The sequence below is a fragment of the Thamnophis sirtalis genome, unplaced genomic scaffold (genome assembly GCF_051295495.1).
Source record: "Thamnophis sirtalis isolate CommonGarterSnake01/CBP01778 unplaced genomic scaffold, rThaSir2_p1.2 scaffold_5, whole genome shotgun sequence".
NCBI classification, from domain to species: domain Eukaryota; kingdom Metazoa; phylum Chordata; class Lepidosauria; order Squamata; family Natricidae; genus Thamnophis; species Thamnophis sirtalis.
This window is the reverse complement of record NW_028261385.1, coordinates 9,853,539-9,869,219: the sequence shown is the minus strand read 5'-3', so window position 1 is coordinate 9,869,219 and position 15,681 is coordinate 9,853,539. Positions and strand designations below refer to the sequence as shown.

The window sequence follows — 15,681 nt, the reverse complement described above, 5'->3', positions numbered from 1 at the left end:
GCACAGACGATAGAACAATTTTCTTTTTCTGGCGGGTGAGACAGGAAATGAATCTGTCCTGGCTCCATCTGTTGCGCTGAAGATGTGCTTGTGTTTTAATCACACCATCGAAATGATCCGTGCTCCTGATTCCAGTGGGCTCTTCCTTCAGAGGCCATCTAAATATATATTCCATTTATTGTGATTGAGGACTTGGAACAGGCACGAGAAATTTCTCTTCTCTTCTTGGCAAGGGGATACATTTTGATAACATTTCCTCTTTTTTTCCCCCCTTCCTTATCTTGGCAGAAAGGAAGACCAAGGAGGTGTGTCAGAAAAAAAAAAGGGGGGGGGGAGGAAAGGAAAAATAGCCAAGTGTAACATATAATTTCCCTCAATGGACGCTCTGCTATTAGACGTTATGAGAAAGGCATGCTGGCAGCGTGCCAGGGCACCTGGTATCCATCACAAATCCACATTTTTGAGTGGGAGGGGTAGTCTCTCCTTTGGGGAAAACATAGTTGCTGTGGACTTTTTAAAAAAAGGAATGTTTCATATTTGGTGGTACTGGCAGACATCTTCAACGTTTGCAATTTTAGAAAGGATCATTTAAACGCAGTTCATTTTTACTTTGGCTAACCAATCATGTTTCTTTTAGAACTGTAATCTACACAGACAGGAAAACGCATGCGTACTCTTGTGGCCCGCCAGCAGCCGGCGGAGCTGGCAGCAGATTCGGAGAGTGGGGAAGGTTGGGGAGGAAGATGGGCCAGGCCTGGAGTCTGGGAAGGCTCTGATGAGGGCTCTGTGTCAGAAGCAGAGAGGGGGCCAAAGCCGTATGCCAGTGATCAGCTGCCTTCGGAGTCAGACATCAGTGAGGCAGACGAACAGCTGGAGCCTGTTCGCAGTGTGTGCATGGGCAGAATTGCCAGACGAAGGGAACAGCTAAAGAACAGGGGTCGACTTGGGAGTAAGGCCACAGGTGGATGGTGAATGGCCCCTCCCATAAGGAATAAAAGAGGAGCGAAAGGGGAGTGGAGTTTGCAGGAGACCATTAGTTCGCTTAATTCATTCGTGATTCTCTGAAACTCTCTGCCAAGTTCTGCATATACTGGCCTGGCAGCTCTCCAACCCGGATAAGTCTGTGACTGTAAATCCTCCCTTGAAAGACTTTGCTGGATGCGAATGAGCAGAATTCACAGTCAATTAGCAAAAGGTGTTTTTGTCAGAAGCAGGGGTTTGCTTCATGCTCTTTTTCTTTGAAGACGTTTCACTTCTCATCCAAGAAGCTTCTTCAGCTCTGACTGGATGGTGGGGAATGGGAGGATTTCTATTCTTTTCAGAGAACTGGCCATTTGCATTCTTTTTAGAGAGTTGTTGAGGTCACTCGGAGGTTTATCTGTGTCCTCAGGGTCGGTAGTGCAAATGCTTTCAGAAGTTCTAAGAAGGCTCCACACCAGTGGTGGGTTCAAAAATTTTTTGAACCTACTCTGTGGGTGTGGCCTCCTTTGTGGGAGTGGCTTGCCGCCCATATGTTCTCTCTCTCTCTCTCTCTCTCCCTCCTTCCTTTTGTCTCTGTGTCCCTTTTTCCTTTTTTCTTTCATTCTCTCTCACTTTTTCTTTCTTTCTTTCTTTCTTTCTTTCTTTCTTTCTTTTTTTCTTTCTTTCTTCCTTCCTTCCTTCCTTCCTTCCTTCCTTTCTCTTTCTCTTTCTCTCTCTCTGTGAGTCTCTGTGTGTGTGTGTGTATCTGTCAGTAGTGGGTTTCAAAAAAAATTGAAACTTACTCTGTGGGTGTGGCCTCCTTTGTGGGAGTGGCTTGCCGGCCATGTGTTCTCTCTCTCTCTCTCTCTCTCTCTCTCTCTCTCTCTCTCTCTCTCTCTCTCTCTCTCTCTCTCTCTCTCTCCTTCCTTTTGTCTCTCTGTCCCTTTTCTTTCTTTCTTTCATCTCTCTCTCATTTTTTCTTTCTTTCTTTCTTTCTTTCTTTCTTTCTTTCTTTCTTTCTCTTTTTCTCTCTCTCTCTCTCTCTCTGTGAGTGTGTGTGTGTGTGTGTGTGTGTGTGTGTGTGTGTGTGTGTGTGTGTATTTGTCAGTAGTGGGTTTCAAAAAATTTTGGAAGCTCTTCTGTAGGTGTAGCCTGTTTTCCGGGTCCACTGGTGGAACCTCTTCTAACCGGTTCGGTAGATTTGATGAACCGGTTCTACTGAACTGGTGCGAACTGGTAGGAACCCCACCTCTGCTCCACACCCACTTGCACCCCCTTGCACCCAAGTGACCCTGAGGACACAGCTATAAACCTCCAAGTGGCCTCAATGACTCTCTAAAAAGGATGCAAATGACCAGCTGTCTGCAAGGGAGGATGAATCCTTCCGTTCCCCACCATCCACTCAAGCTGAAGAAGCTTCTTGGATGAGAAGTGAAATGCCTTCAAAGAAAAACCCAGAAAGTCCAGTTGCCTCTTGAAAAAAGCCTCTTTGTCAAAAGGCAACTTGGTTTGTCCTTGAAGACATTTCTCTTCTCATCAAGAACCTTCTTCAGTTTTGACTGATCTTCAGAAGCTTCTTGGATGAGAAGCGAAACGTTTTCAACAAACAAAGGGAGTCCAGTTGCCTTTTGGAAAAGCACCTTCGGGAAAACAGTTCGTTTAGTGGCTGTTACAACAGTGCTGAAAAAAAGCGACTGATGACTGCTTTTCACACTTACGACCGTTGCAGCATCTCCATTGTCACATGAATAAAATTAGCTATAGTTATAGTTTATTAAACTCAGGGGTGGGTTTCAGGCGGTTCGCGGCGGTCCCTGCGAACCGGTTGGTCGGCGAACCCGGAAGTAAGTAACTTCTGGGAACGCCTAAGGATCCACCCGCCCGCCCGTGTTTCTTACCTGGTTTTGACGAGTTCTGCGCTTCCACGCATGCGCAGAACGCATACAGCGCCTGCGCGATCCTCCAGGAGCAGCTGGAGCATCGCACAGGCACTAGTACGCATGCGTGCACTGCGCACGTGCACGAGGACGCCACCGGCCCCGTTCCAATCGAACCGGTTGGAATGGGGCGAGAAACCCACCCCTGATTAAACTTGTATGCCGCCCTATTCCCAGGGGGACTCAGGGCGGCTAACAAACCAATAGAGAAGTGGGGGGCAATACAAAGAAAACAAACAAGACAGAAACAAAATACAAAAAACAAATTTAAAAAACTCCTCAACAGCCGCAACAATTCGAGTGGGGCTGGGAACTCATCACCCCCCGGCTTGCCTGAACAGCCAGGTCTTGAGGGCTTTGTGGGAAAGCCTGAAGGGTGGTGAGGGTCCGAATCTCCACGGGGAGATCGTTCCAGAGGGCCGGAGCAGCCACAGAGAAGGCCCTCCCCCGGGTGGGGTGGTGGTGCTTGGCCACCGACTCATATTTGCGACGGTCGCAGTGTCCTTCTGACAAGCAAAGTCAGTGGGGAAGCCAAATTCATTTAACATCCATGTTTTTAACCGAACAACTTGAACCTGATTCACTTAACATCTGTAGCAAAAAAAATAAATGGGGCGAAACTGACTTATCTAGTGTCTCGCTTAGCAACATAAATTTTGGGCTCAATTGTGGTTGTAAGTCGAGGACTGCCTGTATTGAAAATTCCCTCCGCTGTTGTTTTTTTGTCGTAAATGCAGTGAAGACAGAGAGCTGTCCAAGAAAAGAATGCATGAATGATGACTCTCTTTTCCAGCTGGGCTCCGTATGCAGATCAGTATTAAGCAGTTTTGTTTTGAAATCTTAGTTTTCCTAAATTGTAATCCTCTAATCCGAGGAAGAATGTTCTAACGGCCAGCAAGGCGCCAAAAATTCAGCAGACCCTGAACATTTCTAGATATTTTTCCTTGGGAAAAATGTGGAGGTATTTGCTTATGTTCTTCTGAAGTTTCCTTTTCTGGGTTTTTCCCATATAGACCACAGCCTAGAACAGGGAGGGCTAACCTTTTGATCCTTGTGTGCTGAAATTGTCTTTGTGCCCACACTCCAGTGTTCTGACCCCCTCCTCTGTCCAGTAACAAATGCCGAGACAAGCTTAACTGGAATTTCACAGCACTTTAATTAACAAGAAGCATAAACCTCGGTGGCTGAAAGCCAAGCATAACAGACAGACAGGTCCTTGGCAGCTAACCAGTACAGGTAAGCCTTGGCAGCAATCCAGCCTGCCAAGCTCACAATAATGTTCTCCAACATTAGTTCCTGCGTTGACTTCTGCAAAAGGGCCGTGTGCACAAGCAGTCCTTTTATAGTCTGGAGAGGAGCCTAATGACCACCAGCTGAGTGCAATCACTTCCTGTAACTGCGCAACTGTTCCCGATGCTTATTAGCTCTTTGGTGCCGGACATCTAGGAACAACTCACTGCTGATGTCAGGCTCACACTCCCTTGTCTCCTCCCCACTGGTCCAAGGCTCAGGGGCCTCCTGGTGACCAACCAGCCTCTCTGTACCCTGCTCAGAGTCAGAACCCTGTCCAGGGTCCTCCACATCCTCCAGAGCCGACTCATAGGGCCCCTCGCTGTCAGAGTCTGGTGGCAGCTCCAACTGCTCCTGCTGGGCCACAATACCCCAGTGGTGGGTTCCGGATCCCATTCCAACCGGTACAATTGGAGCGGGCCAGGTGGCGTCCACATGGACATGCACAGCACGTGCGTACGTCTTACCGCCTCCGTGAGCCTCAGCGACGCTCCAGCTGCTCAGTGCAGCGTTGTGCAGGCGCTGTATGCGCCATGCGCCTGCACAGAAGCGCGGAAGCCTTAAAAGACAGGTAAGAACCTCGGGTGGGTGGGTGGGCCCTCCAGAGCACCGTACCGGAACAGTATCTGGTGCTCCGGGCAGACTCTGGTATGCCCATACCGGGGCGTACCACCTGCAACCCACCACTGCCACACCCACAATGCAATGCGCCCGCCTCCTGTGCATACGTGTGACCCCCCACTCACCCCGTTTTGAGCATAACAGGCCTCCCTGAAGCCTCCTGTGACCAAAAATGGGCCACGGAATGGGGGTGCCGCACCACTCTGCACCCCATTTTGGGCCTAGCAGGCCTCCCTAAAGCCTCAAATAAAAAGGGGGAAAGGAAGAAATCTGCAAACAGTTGCAGAAGGTAGAAAGGAAAAGTAATCAGCTGTTTTCCTCTTCCATTTTAAGTCCAGTAATAGTACTCGTCCAGTGGGGGGGGGGTTGCAAATATTTTTACTACTGGTTCAGGTACGCTCTTGTACATGCGCAGAAGTGTCTGGGTGGGCGGGTGGGGCCTCCCGCCGCCACTACTACTGGTTTGGCTGAACCGGGCCGAAATCGGGAGAAACCCACCACTTGTAGGTCTTCTAGTCCAACGTGTCAAACTTGATTTCATTGAAGGCCACATCAGGATTGTGTTTGAACTGTGGGCGAGCTGGGGGACATGGCGTGGCCAAGATGGGCATTCCCGATGTGGTCGTAGCCAGCTTGGCATCATTCACTGAGGTTCCATTTTTGGCTGCGACAGCCTCCTGCAGCCCTCTGCCAGAGAAAATGTAGCCCCCCCATTCTGACACACGGATGTGCAGAAGACAGAGGAGAGGAGATTAGTGGAAATCTATGGGCCGGTCCTTGGGACGGAAGAGCCACCGCTGCTAGCGAAGCCCCACCCTAATTCTGTGGATAAGGGACAGGGGGTGGAGATGAATAGGTGTGGCAGACAACTGGAATGCCTAATAAAGGGAACGTTTTGTTATCTACAAAGGGCTTGTCATGTTTGGGACCCGGGTCAGAATATAAACAGCCCACTGGTTTCTCACCCCTGATCTGGACCCATGAGATTCTGGAGCACGACAGCTCCTCCCAAACCCATGAAATACCCATACTCCGAATTGTATCTTGGTAGGTTTCAGAAACCGTAGTGTGAAAACTGATCTGGCCTCACATCAATTTTGAGTGGGGGCACATCAGAACATAGACAGACGGACGTCATTGTGGGGGTAGCGCACAGATGGTACACTACCAGCGCTAAGTAAAGATAGGGAAGCCAATTAAAGCTTCGGCCTGCTCATTCTGGTTGCTAGGCAGATACATGGAACACCCATCTGTGCTTTCCTGGTTTCGGGTCCATAACAATATAGGTAGTCCTTGCTTTACGACCACCGCTGAGCCCAATCTTTCTGTTGTTCAGTGAGACAACCTTTCTTGCCTCCATTGTTAAGCAAATCCCTGCAGTTAATAAGTCAGTAGCAATAGTAATAGCACTTGACAGTTTTTCCCAGAATGCCATCATTCTGCTTAACAACTAATTCCCACAACACTGTGAATAATTTACTAAGAATGTATTACTACTATTCTTCTCTTCCTTCCTAGTATCTATCTCTTCCCACTTATGACTATAACCATGTTGCTTGTATCTTTACATATTTATATTGTTTTATTTGTTTCCTAGTACGATTTGATAGCTTATTTGTAACCTTGACTATCAACTGATATTCTATTCTATTCTATTCTATTCTATTCTATATGTACTGCTTCATAGCCCTTTACAGCCCGCTCTAAGCAGTTTGCAGAGTCAGCCTATTGTCCCCCAACAATCTGGGTCCTCATTTTAACCACCTAGGAAGGATGGAAGGCTGAGTCAACCTTGAGCTGGTCAGGATCGAACTGCTGGCAGTGGGCAGAGTCAGCCTGCAATACTCCATTCTAACCACTGCACCAGAGATAGATAGATAGATAGATAGATAGATAGATAGATAGATAGATAGATAGATAGATAGATAGATAGATAGACAGACAGACAGACAGACAGACAGACAGACAGACAGACAGACAGACAGACAGACAGACAGACAGACAGATGGATAAAGAGAAAGAATATAGACGGATAGAGAAACAGATATACAATGATAGATAGATATTGTAGATAGACAGAAGATAGAGATAGAGGGACAGATGATAGCTTATAAACTTATATACCGCTTCACAGTGCTTTACAGCCCTCTCTATGCGGTTTACAGAGTCGGCCTCTTGCCCCACAACAATCTGGGTCCTCATTTTACCAACCCCGGAAGGATGGAAGGCTGAGTCAACCTTGAGCTGGTCAGGATCGAACTGCTGGCAGTGGGCAGAGTCAGCCTGCAATACTCCATTCTAACCACTGCATCAGAGATAGATGGATGGATGGATGGATGGATGGATGGATGGATGGATGGATGGATGGATAAAGAGAAAGAATATAGACAGATAGAGAAACAGATAGACAATGATAGATAGATATTGTAGATAGACAGAAGATAGAGATAGAGAGGCAGATGATAGCTAGCACTAGCACTAAGACTGGTATACTGCTTCACAGTCATTTGTGTTAGGGATGTAACCCTAGTCTTGGCTTGGCAATGTGAGCATAAGCCATGATTGTAACAAATGTACCTGTTACTTTAAATGCTAGAGAGATGTAATTGGATGCTATTGTTTTAAGCAGCCATATAAGGAAGTATGAACTAGTATGGAGTTCTCCCTGATGCTCCTGATTTCCTGATAGTTACTGATAGTTACTGACTATTACTTTATGTGCTTAGTAATTGGAGAGAGGACCGTGTATTGGATGGTGGCTAGTCTCTATGTTAGTTACCTGTCTGCATGGTGAATTGTGAGTTGAGCAACTGTAACTTCAACGTGTTGTAAATAGACTGTTTATATACTACAAGACTGCTTATAGTCTGATTTTGGAGACTATTTATCCTATTTTTGTTACGCAAGTAAAGCTATTCCTTGTTTTACCTTTGGTGGCTGTGAGTGGACTATTCAGCAGCTTATTCGTTACTAATTTCTGCTGCACAACTCTAGTCTCCTAACGGGGATAGACTTAACAATTTGCATCCTTTTAGAGCAGTGGGTCTCAACCTTCCTAATGCCGCGACCCTTTAATACAGTTCCTCATGTTGTGGTGACCCCCAACCAGTGGTGGGTTTCCAAAATTGTTCAAACCTACTCTGTGGGTGTGGCCTCCTTTGTGGGAGTGGCTTGCCGCCCATGTGACCGGATGGGAGTGGCTTGCCGCCCATGTGACCGGATATGAAGATGCTGACGACACTTGTCAGAACCACCTTAAATTACCTCACACACAGCACTGGCATGCATAAGAATAGGATGTAACTTGGTTTTTAAAAGGCATCTTTGGTTTGCGTTAAAACAACTTCAACACACGCAATGTTCTGATTGCACCACAAACGCAGTCGTCATCCTTACCTTTCACAGAGGCACTGAGTTTTATAAATAGGAGCATGATAGTGTAGAGTAATCGTATCCAAGGACCAGTGGTGGGTTTCAAAAATTTTTGGAACCTCTTCTGTAGGTGTGGCCTGCTTTCCGGGTCCGCTGGTGGAACCTCTTGTAACCGGTTCGGTAGATTTGACGAACCGGTTCTACCGAATAGGTGCGAACTGGTAGGAACCCACCTCTGCCCCCAACCATAAAATTACTTTATGTTTTCCTTATTTATTTAAAAAAATATGTGTTTTCCGATGGTCTTAGGCGATCCCTGTGAAAGGGTCGTTCGACCCCCCAAAGGGGTCCCAACCCACAGGTTGAGAACCACTGTTTTAGAGGGTCATTGAAGCACTTGGATCAGAGGTGGGTTCCTACGAGTTCGCACCTATTCGGTAGAACCGGTTCGTCAAATCTACCGAACCGGTTAGAAGAGGTTCCACCAGCGGACCCGGAAAGCAGGCCACACCTACAGAAGAGGTTCCAAAAACTTTTGAAACCCACCACTGACTTGGAGGTTTAACTTTGAATAGTGTGGGAGTAGGAATGAATTTCTGGGGGGGGGGGGAAATCCAGATTACAGAAACCAGGAGCACCACTCAGGTGTCCTTGAGGGCCCAGACAACCCTCCCAAGTGGCCTCAACAACTTGCTAAAAGGATGCAAATGACCAGCTGTCTTGCAAGGAATATAAATCCTTCCATTCCCCACCATCCAGTCAGAACTGAAGAAGCTTCTTGGATGAGAAGTGAAATGTCTTCAAAAGAAAACAAAAACAAGGAAGTCCAGTTGCCTCCTGAAAAAACGTCATGGGGCAACCATGACCTGGAGGACTGAGAATCTCCACAGACTTTTGGCCCTAAGTCACTTTTGTCAGTGTAACTTTGGACGGTCACTAACTGAATTGTTGTAAAATGAGGACTAGCTGCAGTTAAATGTGTGGGTGTGGGTGTGGGTGGGTAGGGGCATCGCTGGATTGATGGATGGATAGTAGGGGTACTCATTATAAGGTGGAATGCATCAATCCCAGGGTTGCATTAAGATGTCAATCTCAATTGACAATGGAAAGAATTGCATAAGCCAAAACCCTTCCATCTCCATATTGATAAACACTGGTTGTCCTTTGCTTATTCATTTAGTAACCATTCGAAGTTACAACCCACAATCATGCTGTTGTTAAGTGAATCTGGCTTCCCCATTGACTTTGCTTGTGAAAAGGTCGCCAAAAAGTGATCTCGTGACTAGTGGTGGGATTCAAATAATTTAACAACCGGGTCCTCTGCCCTAATGACCAGCTGGGTAGGCATGGCTCGGTGGTCATGTGACTGGTTGGGCGTGGCCAACCCAACGTCACTCAGGTCGATGGGCGCTTCGCCTTAGCTGTTGCAATGTAGCAAGGGTTAACCGAAGAGGCAGTTTCTGTAAGCAGGGCAATAAAGATCAGGCTAGAAACAACACCAGAATGTTTCCTTCCTGCCTTCCTTACAGGATTAGCCCTGTAAAGTGGGGGGAAAACCAAAAGGAGATTTCTTCCAACAACCGGTTCTCCGAACTGCCTAGAAAGTTAACAGCCGGTTCTCCCGAATAGGTGCGAACTGGCTGAATCCCACCAGTGCTCGTGACCCCAGGAATCTGCAACCGTCATAAATAAATGCCAATTGCCAAGCATCTGAATTTTGATCATGTGACCATGGGGATGTTGCAAGTGTGAAAAACAGTCATAAGTCACCGCTTTCAGTGCTGCTGTAATTTTGAACAGTCACTAAATGAATGATTGTTAAGTTGAGGAGCACCTGTATCCTCATTTTCTTGGAGAGTACCTCCTTGCCACAAAACAGAAGAGAAGAGAATAACAGAGTTGGAAGGGACCTTGGAGGTCTTCTAGTCCAACCCCTTGCTCAGGCAGGAAACCATATACCACTTCAAACAAATGGTTGTCCAATTGCTTCTTGCAAACCTCCAGTGTTGGAGCATTCACAACTTCTGGAGGCAAATCCTGTTCCACTGATTAATTGTTCTAACTGTCAGGAAATTCCTCCGTATTTCTAGGTTGCTTCTCTCCTTGATTAGTTTCCACCCATTGCTTCTTGTCCTGCCCTCCGGTGCCTTGGAGAATAGCTTGACTCCCTCTTCTTTGTGGCAGCCCCTGAGATACTGGAAGACTGCTATCATGTCTCCCCTAGTCTTTCTTTTCGTTAAACTTGACCAGGTATCAGCAACCTTAAACATTCAAAGAGCCACAAAGGTCCTAATTGGAAGCCCCCCCCTTCAATTCTGGAGCCAACCAAAAGTCCGCTTCCCCCACCATAGAGTCTCCTCCTAGCACGGCATCCTTTTCCCTCTACCTGTCCTAACCAAAAGCCCCATCAATTGTGGAGCTGACCAGCGACAGGGAGCCGCAGCAGAGGGATGAAAGAGCCACATGCGGCTCCAGAGCCGCAGGTTGCTGAGCCCTGAACTAGACATACCCAATTCCATCAACCGTTCTTTATACGTTTTAACCTTCAAGTCCCCTCATCGTCTGGGTTGTGTAGTTTCGCCTGCAGCTGGAATTCATTCAGTTGGTGGTTTTTCCTAGGTCACCGTGAAGAACTTGTCCACTCAAGAGGTTGCCACGTTTACCTACAGCGACTGGCTCTCCAAACAGTGGGGGGACAATCTGACCCTCGAGTGTGAGATTGCAGCGATGATCAACGATGAGCTGATGATTGAAGACGACACGTACGTCATTCAGGTGAAAACCAGCAATATCGGAGGTGCGTTCATATTGAAAATACCTGGGAACTGAAGACCCTCATGCACAATTCTATTGTCACCACGTTAGAGGTAGTCCTTGACTTACAGGACATTCGTTTAGTAGCCGGTCGAAGATACCACCGTACTGGGAAAAGTGACATGGCCGTTTTTCATATTTACAATCATTGTAGCATCCCCATCGTCACACAATCAAAATTTGGCCACTGGGAAACTGGTTCATATTTGTGACGGTCGCAGTGTCCCGGGGTCAGGTGATTCCCCTCTTGCGATCTTCTGACAAGCAAAGTCGAGGGGGGAGCTAGATTCACTTAACAACCATGTGACTAAACGAACAACTGCGGTGATTGGCTTAACAACAGTGGCAAGGAAGGTCGTAAAATGGGAAAAAACTGCCTTAACATTTGTCTCACTTAACAACAGAAATTTTGGACCTCAGTTGTGGTCCTAAGTCAAGGACTACCTGTTCTGATCTAGGCTTCCCCAGCAGCATGAAGCCGAGTCCTCATCCTGATAAACCCCTTTTATTTAATTGACAGTGAATTCCTCTCCAGCAAAGTCTTTCCTCCTCCACAGTCTTTCAAGATAGTTCCCAATACCGACCTTTATCAGGCTTGGAGAGTAGCCAGGCCGATATCTTTCAGACTCCGCAATACTTGGCAAGAATGCAGGAATGAACTAATTGTCTCCTGCAAACTCCACTCCCCTTTCGCTCCTCTTTTATTCCCTATGGGAGGGGCCATTCACCATCCACCTGTGGCCTTACTCCCAAGTTGAGCCTTGTTCTTTAGCTGTTCCCTTCATCTGGCAGCTCTGCGCATGCACACACTGGGAACAGGCTCCAGCTGTCCTTCTGCCCCACTGCTGTCTAGCTCCGAAGGCCTTGGTCCTCTCTCTGCCTCCATGAAGGGCCGTTATCCGAGCCTTCCCCAGCCTCCAGGACTGGCCCATGTTTCTTCCCAATGTCTTCACTGTCTGACTCTGCTGCCAGCTCTGCTGGCGGGGCCACAACATTGCCCCCACCAACTGGGGTCCTCATTTTACCGACCCTTGTTCCTTAGCCGTTCCATTTGTCTGGCAACTCTGTGCATGCGCACACTGGGAACAGGCTCCAGCTGTTCCTCTGCCTCACTGATGTCCGACTCCGAAGGCAGCTGATAACTGTCAGACAGCTCTGGCCCCATCTCTGCCTTTGACGCAGAGCCCTCATCAGAGCCTTCCCCAGACTCCAGGACTGGCCCATGTTCCTCCCCAACCTCCTCCCCTGTCTGGGTCTGCCACCAGCTTCACTGGCCCCTTGCAGGCCACAACACCGTGTATTAGCTTTAGAAGCAAAACCAGCATGATCTTTGGAAAATGGAAATAGCCCTGGAGAAATTTCTCAAAATGCTTTGGGGGCTTCTTAGATTTTATTCCGAGTCTTCGAATTTTGCTTGAGACAAAAACCTGATATAAAACTAAGGATGTGTCAAGCTTTGGAGGAGATCTCAGTAGCTGAGAGAGACTGAAATTCTTCAGGGATTTTTCTCTTAAGTCCTCTGGATGGGTTGGAGGATATATTTTGCTCCAGCTCAAGTTGAAATATTGGCAGATATTAATCTCAAATATTGACAGTGCTTATCAAATGATGTAAAAATTGAAAGTCGTTGAAAAGGCCGAGATTCTCTCCTCAAGCATTAAATCCCCCACTTTTTCCTTGGGCTCTAGCTACTTTCAGCAAATGCATTTATAATGTTCCAGTTTTAGTTTAATGTTGTGCATTTATAATATTCCAGTTAGAATTACTTTCATTTTACATCCTGTAGGAATCCAGAAAGTTGCTTCATTTGGTCCTTAATTAACCATGTTCTGCAAACACAGCTTATAACTCCATTCATCCTGATGCTTACTTAAGTTAAGCCATTGTTTTGCTAGCTGTACCCTACCTGCCCTATTTCTGAGCTCCTCGGAAACAAATGATCAGCTATTTCTGGAAATAGGAATGGGGCTTTGTAATAATTTATGAAACTGTACAGTGTGGATTTGAAGTGAGGGAGAGGAGTAAGAGAAAGAGGAGGAGGAGAAGGAGGAGAAGAGGAAGAGGAGGAAGAGGAGAGGGGAGGGAGGAGAGAAGAAGAGGAGGAGGAAGAGAGGAAGAGGAGGAGGAGAGGAGGAGAAGAGGAGAGGAGGAGGAAGAAAAAGGAGGAGGAGGAAGAGAGGAAGAGGAGGAGGAGAGGAGGAGGAGAAGAGGAGAGGAGGAGGAGGAAGAAGGAGGAGGGGGAGGAGGACAGGAAGAGGAGAGGAAGAAGGAGAAGGAGAAGAAGAGGAGGGGGAGAAGAACAGAAGAAGAGGATGAGTAGGAGAGGAGGGGGAGGGAGAGGAAGAAGGAGAAGGGGAGATGGAGGAGAAGGAGATGAGGGGGAGAGGAACAGAAGAAGAGGAGGAGGAGGAGAAGAAGAGGAGAAGAAGAGGAGAGGAAGAAGAAGGAGAAGGGGAGAAGGAGGAGAAGAAAAGGAGGAGGAGAGGAAGAAGAGAAAGAAGGGGAAGATGGAGGAGAAGAAGAGGAGGGGGAGAGGAACAGAAGAAGAGGAGGAGGAGGAGAGGAGGGGGAGGAGGAGAAGAGGAGGAGAAGAAGAGGAGAGGAAGAAGGAGAAGGGGAGAAGGAGGAGAAGAAAGGAGGAGGAGAGGAGGAGGAGAGTGAGAGAGAAGAGGAGGGGGCGAGGAGAGAGAGAAGAGAAGGGGAGATGGAAGAGAAGGAGATGAGGGGAGAGGGAACAGAAGAAGAGGAGGAGGAGGAAAGGAGGTGGAAAGAGAAGAAGAGGAGAAGAGGAGGAGAAGAAGAGAAAAAGGAGGAGAGGAGAAAAAGAAGAGGGAGAAGAAGGAGAAGAAGGAGGAGGAGGAGGAGAGGTTTACTAGTTGGATGGGCCCGTAATAGCAGAGGTACGGTTGCCACCATCCTTTGTATTTCTGAAAGCGACTTCAGAGATGTTGCTGAGCCGCAGGGAAGAAAGAAATCAATAGGAAGAAGATAACTTAATTTTGATCTGCTGCCTTTGGACAGCAGCTTTTTCAGTTCCCCCTGTGCTGAAAGCTAATAGACTGACAGATCTTGAACCAGGAGGAATAATGTCTGGTCTAAATTCACTTGTAGCTAGCAAGGCCCTCAGTCTGTTTCATGCAGGGTGGTCTCTGGAGTCTTCTTCTCTTTTTGAGACGTACTTGTCCGATCCACTGCTGAAATGTACAGAGTTGCCTACTTAACAGAGAAGAATTACATCAAAGGTCCAAAATGGGCAACTAGAGACGGTGCTTCAAACCCTTTGTGGATTCTACATTAAATGAGAATCCCATCCTATTAATTTCTGTCTATAGACTTGCAGCTCCCTCATCCAGCATGAACATCTCCTGATGCCCCCAAGATCCTTTTCCAAAAGTCAACTGGACTTCCTTGGTTTTTCCCCCCCTTCTTTGAAATGGTTTCGCTTCTCATCCAAGAAGCTTCATTTCAAGGAAAAATAACTAAGGACTTCCAGTTTGTCAGAGTTTGTTGCAGAAATCAAATCCAGAGGTAACTGATGCAGCAGGATTCATTAACTTCTCTTTATATACATATAACACACGAGACATATATACAATGCCAAGTGTCAGGGTTCCTAATAGCATCCAAAATTAAATCAGAGTCCGAGGCAAAGTATTCCTCAAAGTTCCAATTTATTAAGAGAGCCATGTTGGCACATCTGGGAAAACCCGAATCTGAAAGCTTCCCGGTTTTCCCCACCCAGTTGAAAGTTCAAGATCTTGCCCCCACCCCACCCACAAGTCCATCCATGGTCCAATCTCCCACTGCCATGCTGGCACCTTCCTCCCATCCAGTTCTGGTTGGGTACAGCAGTGCAGAGACAAAGGATGACCTTGGCTTTCTAGAAAGAATTTTGTTATGGCTACATCGCATCTCACTCTGTACAATCCCCCTTCCCATTTTCCCACAATAGAAAATGCATAGTAGAATAATAGAAAGTGTGGCAGGCCTGAGATCCACCAGAAAAGATGGCTGCAGGCCTGAAACTAAGAGTGGTTCTTCCAACGCGGTATAGAGGAGAGATTGGTTTCAGTTCCAGCAGCAGACTAGTTTCAGTTTCAGTTCTCAGAGCTTAGCACAGCTAAGCCACGCCCAGGCTCCTTACTGTCTCGGCACCCATTGCCCCACCTTGTTACTAAGCTCTATTCATTGGCTGACCTTGTTACTAAGCCCTATTCATTGGCTGACCTTGTTACCTTGTCTCTGCCAGTCATAAATTCTCTGACACAGTTGCCTTTTGAAAAAGCATCTTTGGGACAACCTGGATGATGGAGAAGCTCCATAGATGTCTTCTGAGGGCCGTTTCTCTTCTCACTGATTCCCTTGCAGGTGCTGGAACCGATGCCAATGTCTCCATGATTATTTGGGGAGAGAACGGGGACAGTGGGACCTTGGCTTTGAAGGAATCAAACAGGTCCAACAAGTTTGAAAAGAACCAGCTGGATGTCTTCTATTTTCCTGACATCTTCAGTCTCGGGGATCTCTGCAAAGTGCGGATCTGGCACGACAACAAAGGTAAAGTCCACAAGTTAGGGTACATTTTAAGGGACAGTCTCTCAAACAGAGGTGGTATTCAGCCAGTTCTGACAGGTTCTGGAGAACCGGTAGCGGAAATTTTGAGTAGTTCGGAGAACCGGCAAATAGGCTG

General features: G+C 47.2%; 1 protein-coding gene across 1 annotated transcript in view; it reads left to right on the top strand.

Moving 5' to 3' along the window:
• The window catches only part of LOC106555762 (lipoxygenase homology domain-containing protein 1), a 218,295-nt gene that overhangs the window by 198,387 nt on the left and 4,227 nt on the right, over nt 1-15,681 (top strand). Inside the window, exons 37-38 of the mRNA XM_087715353.1 lie at nt 10,800-10,977; nt 15,363-15,548. Coding sequence (XP_087571479.1) covers nt 10,800-10,977; nt 15,363-15,548 — 364 coding nt within the window. The remainder of the gene's footprint in view (nt 1-10,799; nt 10,978-15,362; nt 15,549-15,681) is intronic.